Source organism: Macrobrachium nipponense, chromosome 4, assembly GCF_015104395.2.
Source record: "Macrobrachium nipponense isolate FS-2020 chromosome 4, ASM1510439v2, whole genome shotgun sequence".
Taxonomy (NCBI): Eukaryota; Metazoa; Arthropoda; class Malacostraca; order Decapoda; family Palaemonidae; genus Macrobrachium; species Macrobrachium nipponense.
This window is the reverse complement of record NC_061100.1, coordinates 123,299,060-123,323,327: the sequence shown is the minus strand read 5'-3', so window position 1 is coordinate 123,323,327 and position 24,268 is coordinate 123,299,060. Positions and strand designations below refer to the sequence as shown.

Here is a 24,268-nt window from a genome sequence, read left to right as displayed (position 1 = left end):
TAAATTAAATGTGGACATATGTTTTTGTCAGTTTCAGACAGTGCTTTTGCCTCCCAAAACAATTTGCAGTCTGCTTATTATTCGTAGTTCCCAGTCATGATTGACTTGATGTTCATAATTCATAGTTCCCAGTCGTGACTGACTTGATGCTCATAATTTAAAGTTCCCAGTCGTACTTGATTTGTGAACCTTGTTGTTTACTAAAGGGCAATATTTTCTTGGTAGTATTTTATAATCAAAATAAAGGGTTTTGTGATATCAATAGTTCCCCAGTTACCCTTTACATCGGGATTCTTTCCAATTCTAAATGAATACATTCATGGGGATCTACTTCCGATAGGTATTACTCCGCCAAATATGACGTCACATTCAGTGACCCTATTTTACAAGGGTATTCTATGGGGAAAAATATTTTAATATCATAACATGTATTGAAAGATATTTTAAAGTGTTTTATTACAGACGACTCTGTATTCTGTATAAAGGTTTGTTTATATCCGATCACCCCATTAGCTTATTTTTAATATTTTATTAACTTGCTGTAATAATAAGGTTAGACTTTCAATTTTTTATTATTAGCAACAATTTTTGTGCCTACCCCTTACAGTACACAATACATACCTAGTCTAGCCTATGGTGTTCAGTCAACCATCGATAATACAACTGTATTGGGCGTAGGCCAGTTATTTTGGTACAGTATACATATAGTATTTGAAAATGAAAAAAAGTGTGTCTAATACAATATGTTATTTAAAACTGAACTTAATTGTAATTTATGTTTAAAGTTTTGTATAAAAAGGCGAGGTTAGGGTAATAACTGGTGGCAAGAACAGATTAATCCATTTTCAGATATTTCATAAGGGAAAAATTAATTCGGATCTTGACTAAATTGCATCTCGTCACTTCTTCGGGAACGGATTTGCATCAAGGTCCGGGGTTCTACTGTGATTAGTGGATATTGCCCTAAAATAAATTTGTGAATTAGTTAATGTTACGCAATATACATAGAAGATAAGCTCCACAGAAAAACCACAGATTTACCGAATCAGCGATTGATGATTCACGACTAAGCGAGGACCTACTGTATAGTATATTCTAGTAGAAATGAAATTTGCTCAGTAAGTAAAGCCTAGTTTTACTTTATTTTTTTAAGAAGCCAGGATCATGTACAGACTGTATAGAAAAAGAAGTAGCCTAATGTCACCTGAGTTAATGACAATGCAATTCACATGATAACATGAGATGTATGACAAAATCCTGTTTTGGCGACTAAATCTTAAGAGTTGCAAATGTGAGATCGGATGTTACACAAGTAGTACATAAATATATTTCATTTGTTGTCCAGATAACTAACAAATTTTCCTATTGCATTCATATTGTTCCCTACCCTGAATTATGGTAATTATTCCACCATTCATGTTGCACTGTGGACTGCGCTCTCTAAGTATGTTATTTTTAAGAACAACATCTAAGAATGTATTATCTTCTGTTTTATTATGATCACTGATTTTCAGTGTGTTTTTTTCTTGATGACCTGTACAAAGCGAATTTACTTTAAGAACACTACCAAAGAGTAATTAATCCTTTTCTGTTTTATGCAATGGAATGGAGGATTTTTTATTTCACCTAAAAATATCACGGAAGCTTTTCTTTATGCGTGAGTCTGTTTCCACATGGCATTTCATCATTGCTGATGTCACCCTTTAGCTCTTTTTAGCTCTTTCTTTCAGCTGACTCTAACATGTTTATCATACATACCATAACAGTGCACAAGACAATATTTTATAACTTTTGAAATTTAATCTCATATGTATTGTACATATTCAGTCAAATATTAATTACAAATATTTATACACCAAAGTAAAATTTTTCATGAATTTTGTCCTAAATTTTGGCAACATGCTGAGCTATTTATAACATGTCCCCCTTCCCACACACACACACACACACATTGAAAGCATGACTCAGTCCTTTTTTGGTTGTAAACTTTGTTTTTCATCTTTTACACAGTGAAAAATATGACAAAATACATAAAAATATAAAATAAGAAAAATATATATTAGAAATAAAAATGAGGGTAACAAAAAAATAGGGGGAAGGATGGCGTGTTCACGGTATAGATGTTAAAGTGATAACAGATGGATAATTCGGCTCGTTTTCAATATTGTATAATTAGTAACATCAATAAGGCTTGTTTTTCAATGTTTTATAACTAGCAACAAATTTTGTGCCTACCCATTCATGCTGCTGTAGTAAAAGCACAGGCCATAGCCTAGCCTACAGCGCTTGGTCTCCCATCCGTAATACTGTCGCATTGGACCCAAGGCAGTTTTTTTATACATTTAATGATAAAAAATGTCTCTAATACGCCAGCAAATACAGTATAATTTCAATGTAGCAAAACATTACTGCTTGAACTTACATGTTGCAGAAGAACTTTAAACCATTCATCAGCAATATCCTTATCATCAAACTGTAAGAGAACTTCAGTATCCCGTCCATTTCGCAACCCTAAAACTTGCTGACGAGAAGTCTTTTTGTCATTTGTATGTTCTAAATGACAAGTATCATGAAATTCAAACACTTCAGCTTTCTGTGAGAAAAAAAAAATTATTAAAAAATTTTTTCAAACATACTCATCAATCGTTTAATACCTTAATTCTTCAGAAACAACATACTCATCAATAGTTTAATACCTTAATTCTTCAGAAACAGACATCCAAGTCTCAACAGTTTGTATTAGTAAATCAAGAAATCATCTATTTTATCAACAAAACTACAAGAAGGCTTGCCATGTCGGTGCCAGCAACTCTTCCAATTTGGTCAGCAAATCAATTGAAAGATGTCAGACTTGGTTCCTTTTAAGAGGGCTACATATCTAGGAATGGAGATCAACACATCAGCAGCACTGAATCTTTTGGAGAATATGGTTTTGAACCTATTGTCAATAATTTGGTGACCAACTAGGTGAGCTCCCTAAGCATGGACACAGGCCTCTGTGATGATGATTTTGGGGACTGAGGAACCAGGTAATGCCTATTTTGAGATAAGCTAGGTTCTGCTACCACTGGAGATCTAGAAGGACTTCTGAATTATTGGCATGATACCTATCTTGGAGAATGGTAGTGAACCAGCACCTTAAGAGAGAGAGCTACTGGGATCTCATTCTGAACGAGCTATGAGAAGTCAAATTCCAGCCAAGCCGTTGCAGTGTCTGTTGGATGATCTTTCCTTGCTGGAGAAGCTGGATATTTGTGTGTTCTTGTGTACTGGTAAAGCTACTTTGTTCCTAGGTTAAATTTGTAAGAAATTTCAAAGCAAAGAATATTAAGCAACACATTACTAAATTAAGCTATAGTATATATAAGAATACGGAATTTCCCATTTAGACTGTGTACGTACTGTACTTAATTGCACGTTGCTTCAGAATTTTTGCCATGTGTACAAAAGGTTGAGTATCTCTCAGTGAGAGGTTGTACATAGAATCTCAACACTTCTGTGAGCAAAGAATACTGAGGGAGGGGTAGGAGGTTGTGGGGGCAAATAGGTCTATTTACTGAGACATCAGTAAATAGCTCTTGTTTGTGGATTGTGGCCTAGGCAATGTCTATACTCATTTCTAGTCCCTAAGACTAAGTTAGTTTTGGAAGATTCAAGTTTTTGAGACATGGTGTAGCTAAACAATGCTCTCTCTCCATACACTGACTTAGATTTATGCTAGTTTCTGAGCAAAGTTTATTTTCACCACTTTCGTCACCTATCATTTTTCCTGTTTGTTACGGATACCAAAAAAGGGATTTTGACGTAAGGAAAAATCTATTTCTGGGCGATTGGCTCGTGTCGCCAGCGAAATATCCTTTAATCTATTATTTCTAGGTAAATGTACTACACATACGAGAGAATAAATAAAATAAAGAAAAAAGGTCAGTATAACTGACTCGCTCACCCTCCAGGAGGGTGTCGGTATGAACACTAGGCGAGTGAGACCACAACCACGAGCCAAATGCCAATAGAAATCTCCCACTACCAAATCCCTCCAAGAGGGGAGCCGACCCACAGAGTGAGCAGCTCGTACTACTACTACTCCATCCCATGCTGTCGACTGCTGCGCCTCTGGTGGCCATCCTGAAGTTAGCAGACAATCTTGGGCGAAGGGATGGGTAGGGTGGGATTTCGCTGGCGACACGAGCCAATCGCCCAGAAATAGATTTTTTCCTTACGTCAAAATCCCTTTTCTGGGCTCAAGCTCGTGTCGCTGCGCGAAATCGTACCAGAGAAATAGCACAAGATTGTAAACAAAAGTAATAAAATAAATCAACATAGGTCTCAAATAAAATAAAGTAAATATAAAAAAGAATATAATTGCTAAAAAGATACAAATACACAGTGATACAAACCAAAAATATGCTTAAATTACCCTTAATTCTAAACATGTTTCTTAACATAAGGTAATTTACATATGTACAGAGGTAAATTGGCTTACATGTAACAAAATGGTATCTGTGTTAAAGGCATGTATAAAAATATAATAGCAATTAAAACAATCAAATGAACAAATTAATCAACAATGATAATATATAAGGAATGTATATAACTTATATACAAAACCCGTAACCATTATAATGAGATGTATCCCCTAGCATAAAAATAGGGGGTAACATCCATGAGATCAATATGCATAATCATCTGTGAGTGTCCCTAGCAAAAAAGTAAGGGGCACCCACTACATTATCAAAAAGCAGCTAAGGCACAAGGTGAATGTAAATGAACACGGTAGGAATAGACGAACTGTTGGGTGAAGCAGGTAGAAAGGAGGACTGAATCTTCTACTATAAATTAACTAGAGTCAGGGGAAACTATGGTTTCCCGCTGCTACTGCTGAAAATTTCAGAGCTTCCAAGGACTTAAGGTAATGGCGTTTGAACACTGTCGGCGATTTCCATCCGGTATACTTTTTCAACTCATCGAAGTTCATGTGTTGGAAATAATTAATTGAGGTGGCTACTGCTCTGACATCATGTGCTTTTGGGAAAGAGTCAGGATTGGCTTGTTTAATAAAGTACAGGATTTGTTGCCTGATGCCTTTAATGGATAAAGTTCCACCTTTTTCCCTCTTAAAGAGGGGCCCCGATGAGGATGAGGAGGTCCTGGATAGAAAGGCTCGTAAGGTTGAAACTGGACAAAGGGATACATCTTGTGGAAGAGGTAATACTTTCCAAGGTCCCACCTCATCAAAGGATCTTCATTTTTTGCCAAAAAGTACGTTCCGGAGAAAGAAGGACTTACCCTGTGGGAAGGAATTGAATATGATCCGGATCTCTGGATAAAGCCGACAGTTCTGAAATTCTTGCTCCTGAAGCCAGGCTTAATAAAAATGATATTGTTATGTTACAATAAAGTTTCATACATACTTACCTGGCAGATATATACATAGCTAAGACTCCGTCGTCCCCGACAGAAATTCAAATTTCGCGCCACTCGCTACAGGTAGGTCAGGTGATCTACCGGCCTGCCCTGGGTGGCAGGACTAGGAACCATCCCCGTTTTCTATCATATTTTCTCTCTTCACCTGTCTCCTGCGGGGAGGCTGGGTGGGCCTTTAATTGTATATATCTGCCAGGTAAGTATGTATGAAACTTTATTGTAACATAACAATATCATTTTCATACAATCAACTTACCTGTCGATATATACATAGCTGATTGGCACCCTTCGGTGGAGGGTAAGAGACAGCTTCTATATGGAATAGACAGGTAAACAACATATGTTGTAGGTATAAATAAAACCTTGGTTCCTACCTGATAGGTGGTAGACTTCGTGGGTGTTTGCCAGTAGTCTGCATCACCTCAAGAAACTTTAGCGAGATATATGATCTATGGCCAAGATCTTGTGGGTCTGCGATGGGGTCTTACCCACTTACTCGGCAGAGCCTAAAAGGACTTTGTCAATGGGTGCTGATCCACTTATATGACAATACACCTTATGAAGGAGCACACAACCAATCCCGACCACCTGATCCTAACCATCGTTAGAACTACAGATTGTTAAGAGTTATCCCCGAACTCGTCACAACAATCGTAACTCAAAATCACTACGCACACATACATAATTTTCAAAAATTATACTCAACTAATTGGATATGACAAGAATTTTACTGAACAACATAGACGGCCGCCCGTGCTAGCCTAAGTCCTCTATTGTTAGAAGAGACTCGACCATATCCAAAAAGAAGAAAAAGTATAAAACATTTAAGGATTGGTGTCTGCTCCCGTACCCAGAATCGTATCCGCTGATACGAAAGGACCTAGAGAAAAACACTTCTCATATGTCACACGCACGTCTTTCAAGTAATGAGATGCAATACTGAGTTGCATCTCCAAAATGTCGTATCTATTATGTTTTTAACGACATATTCTTATGAAACAAGAGAGACGTCGCTATAGCTCTAACTTCATGAGCTTCTATTCTCAACAGTTGTAACTGTTCGTCAGGACAGGCTTAGAGTGTCTGTAATGACGTTTCTTACAACGAATGCCAGCGCATTCTTGGACATCAGTCTTGTGGGGGTCTTTTACCGCGCACAAAGACCTTGTCTAGAGCCTCCCATTCGATGCTTTCTCTGAGGTAGAACTTCAGAGCTCTAACAGGGCAGAGAGACCTCTCGTTTCTCTGCCTACGAGACTTGACATGCCTTTGACTTCGAATGACTTAGGCCAGGGATTCGTAGGATTCTCGTTTTTTTCCGCTAAAACAGGGTCTGAAACGAGCAAATCGCTGAGTATCCCTTGAATGCTACTTCATCCTGCAGAGCATGCAATTCCCTAATTCTCTTTGCCGTAGCTAAAGATAATAGGAATAGGCATTTTCGGGTATAAGTCTCTAAACGAATGCCCGATGAGGAGGTTCGAATCTTTCCGATGACAGATACTTAGAACTACGTCTAGTTCCAGTTCGGAGGTACTGGTTCCTTATACTTTGAAGTCTCAAAAGACCTTATGAGATCGTGGAGATCTTCATTATCTGCCCGATCTAATCCTCTGTTCCTGAATACAGCCGAGAGCATACTTCTATATCCCTCTATTGTGGATACGGCTAGATGAGATTTCCTCTCAGGAATAGCCGGAAATCCGCAAATTTCCGCTATAGAGGTAGTGGAGGAGGACAACTTCTGGATCTACACCTCCTTCTAAATACCTTCCACTTCGACTGGTATACTTTCGTAGTGGAGGTTCTGGCGTTCTCTCGCGATCGCGCTTGCTACTTCGCGAGAAAAGCCTCTCGCTCTGACAAGTCTTTCGATAGTCGAAAGGCAGTCAGAGCGAGAGCGGAGAGGTTTGATGGTTGTATGAGAAGATCCGTCCTTCCGGGTAGGGATCTTGGAAAGTCTACGCTTCACTCTACCACCTCCTTGAAAACCATTCCTGGGCGGCCAAAAGGTGGCTATTAACGTCATCCTCGTCTCCTTTGACGCCACAAACTTTTCATTACTAACCCCCGGATTTTGAATGGGGAGAAGCATAAACGTCTCTCGAGACCAATTTTTTTTAGCAGGAAGGCATCTACCATAAGTGCTCTGGGATCTTCCACGACCGAGCAAAACACTGTGAGCCTTTTGAAATAAATGTTGCGAAGAACTCCACCTGAGGAGTTCCCCACAGAGACCAGAGATCGAGACACACTTCCTCGTGTAAAGTCCATTCTGTATGAAGGACCTGGTTCCTCCTGCTGAGCCTGTCCGCCCTCACATTCCTTTCTCCCTGTAAGAACCTTGTTTCATCAGGGAGATGTTACTGTGATACGTCCAAAGTAATAGGTCTCTCGTGAGCTCGTAAAGGAACGAGGAGTGCGTCCCTCCCTGTTTCCGAATGTAGGCAAGAGGGGTGGTGTTGGGCGTCAACCCCGTACTCCTCAAGAAGAAGGTTAGTCAATCCCTTCTAGTTAGACAAACCTTCTCTTCCACTATATTCGTTATCCGAGTTTTCCTCTAACTCGGGATCTAAAAGCGTCTCCGCTCTCCTTTTTCCGAACATTCTTCCTTCTTTGCGGGAAACAAACTCTAACAGGAGAGGGGCTAAGGGAATGATAATCCTTCCTCTTTCCCGCTCTAATATTCTTGGAAGGCGTCATAAGCTTCGGCTTCTCTAGAATTTTAGAAGACTCTTCATGCTTACATGACGCTTCCCGTTTCTTTGCCAAGCGTCATGGATGACGTCTTTTGCTGACGTCTCGATGACGCTTCGCGCTTGGAAGATGCTCAGCTCTCCAAAGGCGTCCTCCTTGGCGTCATAATATTGGACGGAGCGTCATGTCTATGCTCCGTTTCCAATGACGCTTCGCTTCTAAAAGACGTCTTACTTCTCTCTGGCGTTACGAAACTCTCGTAAGCACCTGTTTTCTCTCTCGCACTAGACGCTTCTGTAAGACGTTTAGCCGTTTCCCGTCTGTATGACGCTTGTCGTTGAACAGGTAAGAGAGGACGAGACTTCTTAATTGGAAGCGACACGTCCTTCCGACGTTGCGTTCGAGATGACAGTTGCTCTTGAACTGCTATAATGATTCTCTTGACGCTTCTCCCACGTCCAGTGCATGACTCTTTCGTCATCACTCGGTGGGGAAAAAAGGAAAGGGTACTTCCGCGCACACTTCAGGTGACGCTGACGCCCCCTTCGCTTTCTTGCTAAGACGGAGAGTCATCTGAGAAACTCTCCGGACTAGAATCCCTGTCAGGCGTCATATGGCGCTTCAGCGGTTTCGACAAGTTCGATTCCCTCCACCCTCGTTTAGGTGAGGGAGAGGGAGAGACGAGAAACACTCACGAAGGACGCTTTCTATAGTGCCCTTGAGCCGCCTGCAACGAAGCAGAGCTAGCTTAAGGAACGTCTGACTGTTGGGGATTCCCCACAACCTCCTTAAGGCTTTCGACTTTCCTTCTCCTCTGTGTTCGTGAGCTTGGAAGAGGTCTAGGCTTGGGAGTGTCGCAGGAGCCTGGCACCTACTGGTGCTTGGAGGAGAAATGTTTCAGTTTCCCTTTTTAAAGGGACGAAAGGCGGACCTACCTCTCTTCTCTGGAGCCTTCCTTCTTGCGGGAGGTCTGGAGATCGGACCACCTCGAAAGGGCTGCGTAGAAGTGCTAGGTCCTTTCTTGTCCGATACTAAAGCATGGTTTCTTCTTCCTAGCTGACTGCGTCAGAAGATCCTGCGTCGCCTTCTCAGTTAAAGAGTGAGCCACGTCCTTCACTAACTTAGAAGGGAACAAATAGTTCGAAAGAGGTGCATATAGTAGAGCTGGCCCTCTGCGCATGCGAGACTGCCTTTGTTAAGAAGGCGCCCTACACTGTCCTTTTCTTCAAAAGACCTGCTCCAAATAATGCAGAGACTTCCAAAGATCCATCTTGTACTGCTTTGTCGATGCACGACAAAATGCATAACAGGGCTTCAGGTTCGATTCCCTGCGAATCGTGAGCTTTCTTGGACATCACCCCAAGGACCAATCCAAGAAGTTGAAGACTTCCAATACATGGAAAAGTCCCTTGAGGAGATGATCTAGTTCCGAAATACTCCAAGTAATGCGGGCAGAATTAAGACTAGGACGCCTTGAAGCGTCAACTAACGTCGAAAAGTCTGCCTCTGTAGTAGAAAGGAGAGCGATACCCATATCCCTATCCTCCCCCGTCTTGTACCATATGCCTCTTTTCCCCAGCTAACCTGCTGAGGCATGCAAAATACTGTCCCTTCCTAAGTTAGTCTTTCTTCGACTTCATCCAGGCGTCTAAGCGTGTAAAGCCGCTTCATCGAGATGGTGGGCTTCATCTTCAGAAAAGACGAAGTCTTCTTCACCTTCGCACTCGAAAAGAGCGAGCGCGGAGAAGGAGGAGCAGCCGGAGTCAACTCGTCTCCGTATTCCTCCAGAAGCAGGGTAGTCAACACCTTATAGTTGACAAGCCCTCTCTTCCAAGATCGTCATCACCATCCGAGTTTCGTTCGAACTCGTGATAATCCTGAGTTTCTGTTCTCCTTTCAGAACTTTCCTCTTCTGGGGAGACAAACTCCTGATCGGAGAGGGGCTAAGGGAATGAAAGTCTTTCCTTTTTCCCGTTCTGATCGACTTGGAAGGCGTCACAACCTGCGGCTTCTCTCGCGCTTTAGAAGACGTCATGTATGACGCTTCCCGCTCTCCGAGCGTCATGTATGACGTCTCTTGTTGACGTTTAGATGACGCTTCGCGTTTGGAAGACGCTTCGCTTTCTAAGGGCTTCCTACTCGGGCGTCACAATCTTGGACGGAGCGTCACGTCTAAGCTCCTCTTGATTGACGCTTCACTTCTACAAGACGACTTCCGAGCAGGTGCGAGAGGACGAGACTTCTTAATAGGAAGCGTCACGTCCTTCCGACGGGGCGCTAAAACTCCCACAAGAGATGACAGTTGTTCCTGCACCGCCATAATGATCTTCCTTGACGCTTCTCCTACGTCTAGTGCCTGACGCCTTTCGTCATCACTCGGGGAAGAAGCATGATGGGGTACTTCCTCGTAAGCGTCAGGTGACGTTGACGCCACCTTCGCCTTCTTAATAGCCGACGGGGCGTCATCCGAGAAGCGCTCCGGGCTAGAATCAATGTCTTGCTTCATATGACGCTTCAGCGGTCTCGATAAGTTCGACTCCTTCCACCCTCGTTTAGGTGAGGGAGAGGGAGAGGACGAGAAACACTCGCGAAGGACGCTTTTTTCTATAGCGCCCTTGAGCTGGCTGCCATGAAGCAACAAAAGCTCAGCTGAAGGGACGTTCTGACGCCGTTGGGGATTCCCTCCGACCTCCTTAAGGCTTCGACTTTCCTTATCCTCTGGGCATGTGAGCTTGGAAGAGGTCTAGGCCTGGGAGCGCCGCAGCAGGGACGATCAAACGCCCCCTCCACAACACCTGATAGGGCTCACTTCACTAAAATTAAAATTTTTCACTATCACTAGCCTTACCTTCGAGTCCGCCATCTTGGACTTCAGTCTGTCTCGAATCGTCGCTTTCAGATTGGCGATTTCCGATGCCGAATCCGAAAAGACACTCTGAGAATGAGATTTATAGGGAGAATCTACAGTAGTAGGGTTAGAATTATTATTGAAAGGCTCAATAGGCCTTGAATTCACACCTTTCAGCCTTCTAAACTCTATCCCTCTCTAACTTCTTCAAATAAGAAGTCAAAGTCTTCCATTCTTCTGCATTCAAACTCTCGCCATTCCTTACAAGTGTTAATAGCAGAACACTGCACCCCCCTACATTTACGGCATACAGTGTGAGGATCAACCGAAGCTCGGTATCCTCACCCTGCAGCCTACATTCACACATTCTCACACTACATTAGAATCAGACATAACTGAGAAAAATCCAAAAGAGTTATTTCCAAAAACAGTCCACAGTAGCGAAATGCCAAAAACACGATCCAAATACGTCACCAAAAATCGAAAACGCTGATCAAAGTGTTGAAAAATGAATCCAAGTCAGGAGGTAATAACAACAATGTTGATACCACCGGCGACAGAGAAAATATGATAGAAAACGGGGATGGTTCCTAGTCCTGCCACCCAGGGCAGGCCGGTAGATCACCTGACCTACCTGTAGCGAGTGCGCGAAATTTGAATTTCTGTGGGGCGGGGACGACGGAGTCTTAGCTATGTATATATCTGACAGGTAAGTTGATTGTATGAAAACAGGGTTTTCCTTAGGAGCATCATAAACGAGCATGTGTCATTATCGGTTTCGGAAGCCGTTTTATGAACATCGTTTAAGAACCATGAAACTGACGTAGGCCTCACAGAAGGCCTAAGTCTAGCACATGCCTTAGGAATAGACGAGAAGTAGGTATCCGTCAAGTCTATGTTAAATCCAAATTGAAATATCTTTTTCAAGGCTGACTTGTTTGTCGTAATCGTGCTAGCTGCTAAACCTTTTTCAAATAAGGATCTGAAGAAGGATATAGCTGAATTAACTGTCATGATTCTGATATCTGACTCCTCTCAGGAAGGTTGCTAACTTTTTGACAGCAGCATCATACTGCCTCAAAGTTGAATCCCTTTTATCGGATTCCAAGAAGAGAATATTCTGAGGGTCAATATTCGCATCTCTTTTTGCCGCAAACTTCATGAAATCCATAAAGTTAGGGTTTTGAGAATCCCTGAGGAAGCGAACACAGTCTTCGTTTGTACTGACTGGGAGAGCTTGGGACTGGGGATCCGAAGGGGACGAAGGCCCAGTTCCAAAATCAGGGGGTACCAATTGCTCTTCGGCCAGTCTGGGGCTACTAGAGCCACTTGACCCTTGAATGTCCTGAGTTTGTCCAATACTTTCATAAGGAGATTCACTGGAGGGAAGACGTAAATCTCCCCCAGTTGTTCCAGTCTAGAGCTAGGGCGTCCGTGGCGTAAGCCAGAGGGTCCAGGTTGGGGGCTACATAACACGGTAGTTTGTGGTTCGCTTGGGATGCGAAGAGATCCACCTGAAGCCCTGGGACTCTTTGAAGGATCCATTGGAACGAAAACTGTCCGTCTAGTGACCATTCCGACTCTAGGGGTACTGGAATTCGGGATAGGGCGTCTGCTATGACGTTTCTGACTCCAGCTATGTGGGTGGAGGAAAGATGCCAACTGAATTTGTCTGCCAGGGAGAAGATGGCTATCATGACGTGATTTAGATGACGTGACTTGGAGCCTCCTCTGTTTATGCAATGTACTACCACTGCGCTGTCCAGGACTAGCTTTATGTGGGAGTACTTTGGTGGGAGTAATCTTTTCAGAGTCAAGAATACTGCCATTGCCTCCAGTACGTTTATATGAAACTGACGGAACTGAGGTGACCAAATCCCTTGAACCTTTTTGACTTGGGAGTACCCTCCCCAGCCGCTTAAGGACGCGTCTGTGTGGATGGTGATCCCTGGTGGAGGGAACTGAAGGGGTACTGACACTGATAGATTCTTGACTTTTTGCCCATGGTCGAAGCCGATTCTTTAGAATCAGAGGCACTGAGGATAGCTTGTCCCTGGACCTGACATTTGCTCGTGAGCGCCAGATCCTGGTTAGGTCTTTCAGTTTGGCTTTCATCAAGATGTTCGTTACTGATGCAAACTGGAGAGAGCCGAGGATCCTTTCCTGAGCTCTCCTGGATGCTAGTTTGTGATTTAGAAATTGCTTGACTGACTTCGCTATTTCTTTCCTTTTGGTAGATGGAATCGACAGAGTGTGTGAGGATAGATTCCATTGAATGCCTAGCCACTGAAAGTTTGACTCTGGAGTGAGTCTCGACTTGGATTTGTTTATCTTGAATCCTAGATATTCTAGGAACTGGATCACTTTCAGTGTGGCCTTGTTGCATTCTTCGACGGATGGGGCCCAGATCAACCAATCGTCGAGATACGCCACTACCATAATCCCTTGCGCTCTGAGCTGCTGCACTACTACTTCCGCTAGCTTCGTGAACACCCTGGGTGCCACGTTGAGCCCGAATGGAACTACCTTGAAGGAGAATGTCTGGTCTCCTATCTTGAATCCCAGATATGGACGGAAGTGTCTTGCAATAGGGATATGATAGTAGGCGTCTGTAAGATCGATAGAGGTGGTGACGGCCCCACGGGGAAGTAAGGTCCGCACCTGTGAGATCGTGAGCATCTTGAACTTGTCGCAGCGGATGGCTAAGTTTAAGCGGGACAAGTCTAAGATTACCCTTCTTTTGTTTGAGCCTTTCTTTGGCACGCTGAACAAGCGACCTTGAAATTTTAACCTCTTGACTTTGGCTATAGCTCCTTTCTGAAGGAGGTCCTCTGCGTACTCTGTCAATTCTTTGGAAGGAAGTTGACGGAAAGGTCTGGCTGGAGGTGGGTTCGTCAACCAGCTCCAACCCAGCCCTTTTGACACTATGCTCTGAGCCCACTGGCTGAAGTTCCACCGGTGGCGAAAGTGAAACAGCCTCCCTCCTACCTGAAGTTCTTCATTGGTTCTGGTAACCACCTCGGCCTCCTCTGAAGTGCTTTCCCCTATTGAAGGGGCCTCCCGATCCTCTCCCACGAAAGGACCGCTTACCTCTGCCTCCCTTGCCCGAGCGGTCATACTTCTGAGAAGCTTGACTCTCGAAGGCTTGATTGTAAGCTGGAGAGATGGCGTATGAGGTGGAGGGTTGAGGCTGAGGGGATATCACATAAATAGGCTGTGATTGACCTTTAGACGTGGAGGGTTGGGCTGTCTGCACTAACGGCACTGCTGGAACTTGCTGAGGGAAGCGCGGTTGCTTCTTTTGGTAAGGTTGGAAACGTCTGGGTTTCCTTTGTCCCTTACCTTTAGGTGTCAGGTCTTGCCTCCTCCTAGCCGTAAGACCCCAACGGTCTTTAAGGCTCTGGTTCAACCTCGTAGCCTCTGCCTGTACTTCCTTAACCATAGCCTCTGGGAAGAGATCTGCGCCCCAGATGTTAGAAGAGAGTAACCTATTCGGTTCATGTCGAATGGTTGCCTCTAGCAGGACATGCTTCCTACAATTCGTCCTAGCAGTGGCAAACTCGAACATATCTGACTGCACCGTTTGAGTCAGGGCTTTGGTCATAAGCTTAAAAATTGGTTCTGAACCATAAGCCATGGTTGCTACCTCAGACATAGCCATCGAGTTGATTGATCTGGCTAGTCGTGATTTTGAGTCAAATTCAGCCTGAATAAGACTATCTGGGAGCCTGGGTAGCTTTTCACCAAACTGCTCCATAGCACAGTCAGGTTTGAGTTTGCCAGCTGAGAATGTATTTGGCAAGTCTTCCCACAATTCTCCGATTGAAGGGAGCAATGGAGATGTGGGATCTGCTTCTTTCAACTGAGGCATGGGTTCCCCCTTCTGAGCTGCTGAGATGGTCGACCTTGCTATCTTGGTTAGGAACGGGAGCGGGGTACTCTCATCCATTGTGAAAATGGTAAAGGGACTTTTAAATGGTTGTACCTTGGTGTTCGAACAATCCATGTCCTCTAACAATCTGACCATTCTCGCTGAGCCTGGTCTCGAGAATAGAGGACTGTCTCCTTTGGTACCCTATCGTCCCGAACCATAGCCGAAGGCGTGAGCCTTGCGTAGCCTATGAAAGGAGGCTGTAGGCCTTCCGGGTAGAACTCGAAGTCCTCTATTCTTCGAGTTCCGAACTCCGGTATGGAGATGAGACCATCCTGGAAGGGGGCGTTTATGACGCTACTCTCCAAGGATTGTTTCATGGAGAAACGCGGGGCAGCGAGTCATACGGGGGAAGCTGAGATCCACTAGTGTTGGAGGTTGAGGGAGAGGCTAGAGGGGCTTCTCTTAGGCCGGCTATAATAGAATCCTGAGAAGTGATCCTGTCCGATAGGCGAGATATCATTTGTTCCATACTACTCTTAAGGGATCCCACTAGATCGCCCACCTGTTGCAACAGGCCAGCATTGGAGTCCAAAGCCGGAGCTGCTGCGGAGGTGGAGGGTAGGCTCTGAATAGGAACCAAAGGTAGCGGAACTGGTGATACTGCCCGGGTTGCGATAAAAAAAAGATTCTCTCCTTTGGGTTTACTGTTTTCGAGGACTTAGAGCCGGAGCTAGACACTTAGACCTGTCTGGGCCGGGATTACGAGCCGGAGACTTACGCGAGGAAGAAGACGAGGACGTCTTCTTTGAAGACGATGACGTCTTAGTCAAGGTCATTACTTTAGACTTGATCTTAGGTCTAACCGAAGCCTCAGGAGGAGTATACAATTCATCACCCGTAAAGCCTTGGAAGGATGGAGAGGTTGCAGGAGTAGAAGAGACAGTCAGACCCAAGGGAGACCCTTGGGTACCTGCATTACTTACCTCGACCAACAGGTCGTCTATACCTATCATAGGTTCAACATTAATATCCAGGTTGCGACATCCGTGGAGATATCCTGGTCTTGTTCAGTTAAGGAGGCCGCCAGCTGTTGTTGGATGAAGGCAATAGACGGGTCCGCCTCTACCGGGTCGACGTACCCTGTCGCCTTGCCTCCGGGAAAGATGAGTAATGCCAATCGCTTCTCAAGTATGTAGGGCTGACCCTTGGCGGCGTTCTTGCCAAAACCTCCGACCCAGGCCCGCAGGGTAGCCAGTGCTGTATCCCTTACTGCCGGAGCCTGTAAGAGAGGGCGTATTTTAGACTTAAGAATCACTTAAAACTAAAACTTAGAGTATAACTTAAACTAGATGCCTTAAGTTAATAAATGATGAAAACTTAAAGTACTAAAAGAAGCGGAGCAGCTACTGGAGGTGGAATACTTACGCCTTCCAAAAGCTGGCTCACCAGATCGTAACATATGGTACACGTTTCATGGTACCAGACCTGGATGTCCCCGTGCGGAGTCGCGCATGGAGCATGGGACCGGCAAACTTCGTGTCCACAGGGGTCCTGAAGTGTAGCGGAACATCCCGGATGCTCACAGTTGGTGGCCTGTAAGTGGGAAGACACATGAGTATCTTAAAGGGATATCACTTACAGACTAAAGGGCAAAAGAACTCCGTTACATGCCGGAGCTCGGAAAAAATTTGGGCATAACCCCTCCCTGCATTGCCTGAATAGGCTATAATCCCGGAGAGATCCGGTAAAATATATGAAAGGGAGGGGGGGGGGGGATGGTTTAAGATACTTAAGATAAACTTAAAAATAACTTAAACCTAAACACAAACGAACCGGACTAGGTCCAGTTGAAGCGGAGTGTAGTAACTCAGCAAACGGTGAGGTTAGTAGAGACCTGCTGTATGCACCGGTCCATCTATGGTTGGACTATCTCCTTCCGCTGGATACCAGGACTCCGATAGGGAGGAGCTCTAGTAAGGAGGGAAGGGCGAGAGGACATACAGGCTCGATAGGGGAGGATCTCTATTAAGGAGGGAAGGGCGGAGGACATACAGGCTCGAGCTAACCCGGAGCGACAAGGCAGTAACGGAGGGGGGGGAAGGCCAGGGCCCCCCCACAACGTACCACCCGGCCGGACCGAGAAGCGGAGAGGTCGGAACCAGTCTGGGTCTGTCCGACTCCCTAGCCCCTCCGGTGGAGGGGAGAGGGGGAGGCAGGCTCGGGTATGTGAGGCGAGCAAGGACAGACCGACCCACCCCCGCCCGACTCTATGGGAGAGCGGGATAGGGGGAGAGGGGACTGGGCAGGCGTCTGGCTGACCCGTGATCACGCAGTGACCACGAGGCGGTAAACTGAGATACGGTAACCCAACCTAGGCCAACCAACTGATCCAGAAGAGAAGCTAATCGGGAAGCAACCTGAAACCTGAACTAAAAGCGTCGTGGTAGCATATAGGCCCATAGGGCTAAAACCAACTGATCAGAGAGAAGCTATGTGGAAGCAACCGAACTGATCAGTGGTAGGATAGGCTCTGCGAGCCGGGACCTAGGCTAAGCCAGACGCCAAACTAACCTAATAATGACAAATACATATAAAAATAAAAATAAAAATAAAAATGAAAGAAAGAAGGTAAAATAGCAGGAGAAAAAATCCAGGAGTGTACGACTAACCCGAATTGCAAGTCTACCACTCAAAGCTAGTCAGAGGGGCCGATACTAAGAACCTAGACTAGGGTCTGGATAGAAAAAGCCTACATAAGGTGATAAACATGCATGCATGACAACCTGAGTAGACCTTAAATAACGCGGATAATCAAAATAGAGCGTAAAAGAAAAGGGGATGTTCTAGGTATGGAAGACCAAGAACGAACCCATCACGCGGCAGGACCATGCCGCCATGCTTCCGACCCCGAGAACGTATTTTACCTAAAAAACGGCAATACTGTCTCAGGGACGGAAAAAACCAACTAACCGTAAATACTGAGTACTTAACTTAGCTGCTGCAATAGCTGCACGCTCCATTATCGAAAATCCGAAGAAAGGGCACAAAAAACACAGAGAGAAAAATAGCACTTGTGACTCGTGCGAGCTAACTGAAAAGGATGGCCACCAGAGGCGCAGCAGTCGACAGCATGGGATGGAGTAGTAGTAGTACGAGCTGCTCACTCTGTGGGTCGGCTCCCCTCTTGGAGGGATTTGGTAGTGGGAGATTTCTATTGGCATTTGGCTCGTGGTTGTGGTCTCACTCGCCTAGTGTTCATACCGACACCCTCCTGGAGGGTGAGCGAGTCAGTTATACTGACCTTTTTTCTTTTTTCTTTATTTTATTTATTCTCTGGTATGTGTTAGTACATTTACCCTAGAAACAATAGATTAAAGGATATTTCGCGCAGCGACACGAGCTGAGCCCAGAAATACACACTTATATACTTAGTTACTGGAATGGTTGAACTATCTTTAACCCTTACTGGACGGGTAAATATATCGATGTGCAGCTCCGCAGGCCGGGTAAACTTTGAGGCATGCCAATTTACGAGTAAACACATCAATGGAAAGAGGAAGATATGCAAATATATATGGTGAAAGAAAAAAATTCTAAAAAATTTTCCCTACCTTCTACAAGAAGTTGAAAATTACTAGTAATTTATAAACCCTTGTGGGACCTCTTTTATAGGACAATCGTAAATTGTACCAAATTATCTGCTTTTTCTAATAAATTAATTTACTTTACTTTGTAAAATTATAATTACTGCTCCCATAAAAGCAATTCTTACATATTTGTTGAAAAATATTTATGTAAATTTACCAAGAAAGAAGATTCAGTAAATTTATTTTTACTTTACATGCTTTTTATAATATTTCTTTACAATTTTCTTTGTAAAATTACAATTACAACTGACATACTATTGTAAAAAACATGAACAAAAAACAACAGCAACCCCTTGGTATATTTACGAGTAAATTTACAAAAAGATGTCATGTGAGAGAGAGATGCAGAACATTCTCCCTTCACGTCACAAACACTACTGAAGTCCTGAGACACTACACTCGTGATTTTAGCCAGTGTAAAAGTTGCCATTAGGGAATTTATGGGCTATAAAAGTATTTGCATGTCTTTCCCGCCCAATTCTTTCCAATTTGAAAGCGCATAATATTAACTACAGGATCAATCTGTCCACCAACCCAAACATGTTATTACTACTCCCGACGATCAACCCGTCCATTAAGGGTTAATAAATGCAGAAATTATAAATATCAACACAGTACTACTAAGGATCAAAGTTTATTGTCTTACATCTAAAACTGTCATCCAATTCTGGAACAGATACCAATAATGTGGTGTCTGAGAGTAAATTAGATTACTGACTTCACAAGAGTATTTAATTCTTAGTGTCAAGCATTATGAAAAACTATTGACAGCCGACTAGACTGCATTCAAAGTACAGTAACTTTGAAGCATTGGCCATAATGCATTTTTGTATCCAGCATCAGCAAACAACATGACTGGACAGCTCGTTATGAACACTAAAAATCTTATGCAAAAGAAAATAATTAACAAATGATGTTCAAAATGATAATATTTCAATTATGTAAAATCACAAGGTACTTCTATTCCAACTTTTATGGATACTGAAGGTCTTGGAATCATTTTCCATATCAAATATCTCTAAAAGGAAGGTGAGTAATGAACATTGAAAAAAAATTGAGGGTACTAACCTTATCATCATCCTTTGTTTTGCTGAAATGTAAAACGCCTGACGCACCTGAACGAAAATGTACGGGAATATATCTCACATATGAGTGTGTCCAATTTTTACGGCACTTTTTCCCTTCCCGCATTATAAATGTTCGATGCAAGAAGCCTTCTTTTTTGGTGTTTGGAATAAGTTCACTCTGGTGAAAGACATTAAGCAATGTTAATTTGGTAAACAGCTTGACACAATTTCAACATCAAATAGTACATCTTCATAAGCATAAAAACACAGAATAAGACCTAGACACTTTGGCAGAGTATGCGGTAAGAATAGAAACTTCCCTATAATTTCTCTTTCCAAAATGCACACTTTGAATATACAGTATCTGAACTTTTTCAATTACCCCTTTTGTGCGCAATCCCCTTTAATCTCACAAGGCTATTTAAAATTACCTTCCAAAAAACTGAAATAAAGAGATATAATAACCCATGCTTAGCCATGTGAGCAAGCTCAGTACATTGGACCCCATATTCGTGGGGGATGCACACCAGAGCCCCCTAAGAATAGGTAGAATCCACGATTAGTTGGAACCCCTATACAAATGCTTAAAACTGCCTATTTTTGTTAGTTAAAACTCAAGACAAACCAACTGAAAATGTTTATACTGGAGTTTTTTTTAATAGTTTTATCACAAAAAGCACATTTAATGACAAAATTATAAGAAACTACAGTAATTTGTGGATATTTTTAATTGAAAAATACTGCAAATAGGCTAATTTCCTGTGAATATTGCCTGTAGAAGAATCTGTAAATACGTTAGTCTGGAGTCTGAGAATACCCAGGGTTCACTGTATTATCAGTATGCCATTTTAATGTTTCAAGCTATGGTAGCCTAGTTCTGATGAACCCTTTAACGCCGAAGGTGTATAATAAAAATCGTCTCCCGTATGCCGGGGGGGTCTTGGAGTGAGCGCCGAAGCGGAAAAAATATTTTTTTCAAAAAATCAAGCGCGCTTAGTTTTCAAGATTAAGAGTTCATTTTTGGCTCCTTTTTTTGTCATTGCCTGAAGTTTAGTATGCAACCATCAGAAATGAAAAAAATATCATTATCATATATAAATAATGCGATATATGATAGCACAAAAACAAAATTTCATATATAATTGTATTCAAATCGTGCTGTGAGCAAAACGGTTAAAGCTAACAAGTTAATTTTTTTTCGTTGTATTTTACACTAAATTGCGATCATTTTGGTATATAACACATTGTAAAACAATCAAAGCAACACAGAGAAAATATTATCACAAAATAATGCATGAATTCGTAACTCGCGGACGTAAAAATTTTTTTTTTCAAAAATTCACCATAAATCAAAATATTGTTCTAGAGACTTCCAATTTGTTTCAAAATTAAGATAAATGATTGAGTATTACTATAATGTAAGAGTTTTAGCTTACAATTGCAGTTTTTGACCATTTCGGACGAGTTAAAGTTGACCGAATGTCGAATTTTTTATATATATTTTTTTATATGCAAATATTTCAAAAATGAGAAAAGCCATAACCTTCCATTATTTTTTATTGTATTCTACATGAAATTGCACACATTTTCATATATAAAACTCTATGAAACGCCTTATATGAAATGGAGCAAATATTACGAGAATGCGACGTATGCATTTCGGAGATTTGCGGCGGAGGGAAGGAAAGTTTTTTTTTAATAATTCACCATAAATCTAAATATTGTGCTAGAGACTTCAAATTTGTTTCAAAATGAAGATAAATGACTGAATATTACTAGACTGTAAGAGGTTTACCTTACAATTGCGTTTTTTTACCATTTCGGAAGAGTGAAAGTTGACCGAACGTGGTATTTGATGTCACCCATGAGATCAGATGATACTAGAGGTAATACGTGCAAGCGTAAATCTTTATCAATGTTAGAAAATGCTTATCCTCTTAGGGAATATTTTAGTGTTCACATCCTTCAATAGAAGGCATTGTGCTTTGTTTATGTTCTGACGGCAACATTCAAATACCCTGTGATCACTGAAATTCATTACAGGCAGTCCCCAGTTATCGGTGGGGGTTCCGTTCCCGAGGGGTGCCAAGAAGTGAAACCACCATTAACCGAAACTTGGTGATTTATGGCGCCATAATGATGCTTATGGAGCTGTTAACTGGTTATCAGCACCATAAGCACCATTATGGGGCCTCTGTTAGGGATGCTATGGTGACATAAGGCCTTATGGTGCACCATACGACACCTTATGGTGCTGATAACTGGAACTCGGCCTGTTATGGTGCCATAAATCACCTATTTTATGGCGCTAGATGAGCGCCATGAAACCAGATCGCCGTTAATTGGGGACTACCTGTAATTATTTTTTTCATCTCACTACCCTCTACAATAAATATAAATGACGAAGAAACTAATAGCGATAATTATGAAATACCAAATTTAGAATATAAGTCACTGCTAAATAATATGCAGATTCTGAGAAGAGTTTAGTACTGCATTGACTTGGTGTTGCATTCACTTACTAGTGTAGGCTAAATCGGGAATGTAGGCTAAATGTGTTAAATAAAGTACACTATTTTAAAGAAAATTATACATTATTATGTTATAAAATGATGAAGTTAAAATATATGAGTAGTAAAATGATAAAAAGCATGGTCAGAACTTTGCCAAGTAGTAGGCTATGTCAGAAACTAGTTCTGTGTATAATATATGGCTGAAAATTAATGCTATTAGTTGAAATAAAGAGAATAACACGTTTAACAATGAATTTGTTTTAACAACATGGTTGCTGGAACAGAACCCCATCATTAAATGAGGAGTACCTGTACTCTACACTCTAGTTAGAACATTTAACACACACAAAAAATAATCACATACTTTACTTGCAAAACAAATAGCTAATAAGTATGCCTTTTTTTTTACCAGTCACAATAACAATGAGTCCATTTAGTAACAAATTCTGCTACACTGAAGGCCATTAAGTTGAGGTGCCAGTACTATACTAAAACAGTTTTATTGTTATTTTTTTGGAATATAATTTTGAAGTGCAAATGTCACAGAGATTTTGATGCATTAACTGTAGAGGTTACCATTCCAAAAGTTTTCCCTCCCTTACTACCCACCCCTCTTCCATTCCCACACTTTGATATGTCATTAGGTCTTGATCAATCAATGATCATTTTTGTCATAAAACTCGAATTGCACAGTGTGATTTGTTACTTCTCAGTCAATTAGTAATTTGACTACTAGCCTTATCTTGTTTCAAATCTACCCCATTTTTCTATTAGGCTTTAATATTGGATACCGAGAGAACTGCTTTACATAAGATTAATTATGTTTATAATTATCTGGTGTCTTTCTCTCATCTGGGAATTTTAAGTCTTCAATCAATTATGCCCATGTGCATGAAAATTAATAACAGTTCAAGTTCAGATAAAACTAAACCCTGCTCCCAAACAGACCTGCACTACTTGTGACCCCAACCCCCTTCCATTCTCTATTTGGCACAGTATTTCTACTGACGTTCATTTAATCCAGTGTGGTAATGTACTTAATAAAGTAATGAATATTACATACATATATTCTTCAGTCAGTAAGAGGCAAAAGACACACTTATTGTGCATATGATGCTTGCCTTTCCTTCTCTCTCTCTCTCTCTCTCTCTCTCTCTCTCTGAGAGCGAGAGAGAGAGAGAGAGAGAGAGAGAGAGAGAGAGAGAGAGAGAGAGAGAGAAGTAAAGTATATCTTAGTTTTATCAGACCACTGAGCTGATTAACAGCTCTCCTAGGGCTGGCCTGAAGGATTAGATATTTTTTTATGTGGCTAGGAACCAACTGGTCACCTAGCAATGGGACCTACAGCTTACTGTGGGATCTAAACCACATTATATCGAGAAATTAATTTCTATCACCAGAAATAAATTCCCGATTCCTCGTTGGCTGAGCTGAGAATCGAACTTCGGACCACTGAATTGGTAGTCGAGTGCAATAACCACTCATCCAACGAGAAACTTAAGAGAGAGAGAGAGAGAGAGAGAGAGAGAGAGAGAGAGAGAGAGAGAGAGAGAGAGAGAGAGAGAGAGAGAGAGAGAGAGCACATGATGATATGATGTTCAAGATGTTAGGAATTATTTGACTTTATAAAGGATTTTATATAGTAGTAGTAATAATATTAAAAGTAATGATGACAATATTTGAGTAAATACCAATGAGTTTGGCTAGTTACAAACATTGGTATTCTATGGCATCTGGGCAAACAATAGCAAGCCAGATACCTCCAGATAATATATAAGAAACTGGTGTATGTATATTATGTCATCAAACTGTATATATTTCAATATATCTTTTTCTATGATCTGGCATTTTTATTGGTTTCAGTTTATTTCAATATTATATCTTTTTATATGATTTGGCACTTTTTATTGATTTCAGTTTTTAATCATGTTTTAAGACTTGTTGCTAACTGACATAAAGAGAATAAACCAATGTATTTTTCCTTTTTATTTTTAACAAAACTGCCATAGCACCAAAAATAATTGGAAATGTCTCAATACATGGGCATTGCATACTGAAAAATACAGACCGGAAAATTTTCTTTACTTTTAATGTAGAAATGAACTTCAACTTCAATTAGACCAACACCTACGTACCAAATTTGTTTACTTCACACAAAAACCACTAACTCGTGCAAATTTCAGAAAAGAATAAAATTA

General features: G+C 41.9%; 1 protein-coding gene across 3 annotated transcripts in view; it reads right to left on the bottom strand.

Annotated features, from left to right (window-relative positions):
- The window catches only part of LOC135211116 (uncharacterized), a 366,483-nt gene that overhangs the window by 104,525 nt on the left and 237,690 nt on the right, over positions 1 to 24,268 (bottom strand). For all 3 annotated transcript variants that reach the window (XM_064244219.1, XM_064244220.1, XM_064244221.1), the window contains 2 exons: positions 19,559 to 19,735; positions 2,423 to 2,593 (listed from right to left, as the gene is read on the bottom strand). In XM_064244219.1, coding sequence (XP_064100289.1) covers positions 2,423 to 2,593; positions 19,559 to 19,735 — 348 coding nt within the window. The remainder of the gene's footprint in view (positions 1 to 2,422; positions 2,594 to 19,558; positions 19,736 to 24,268) is intronic.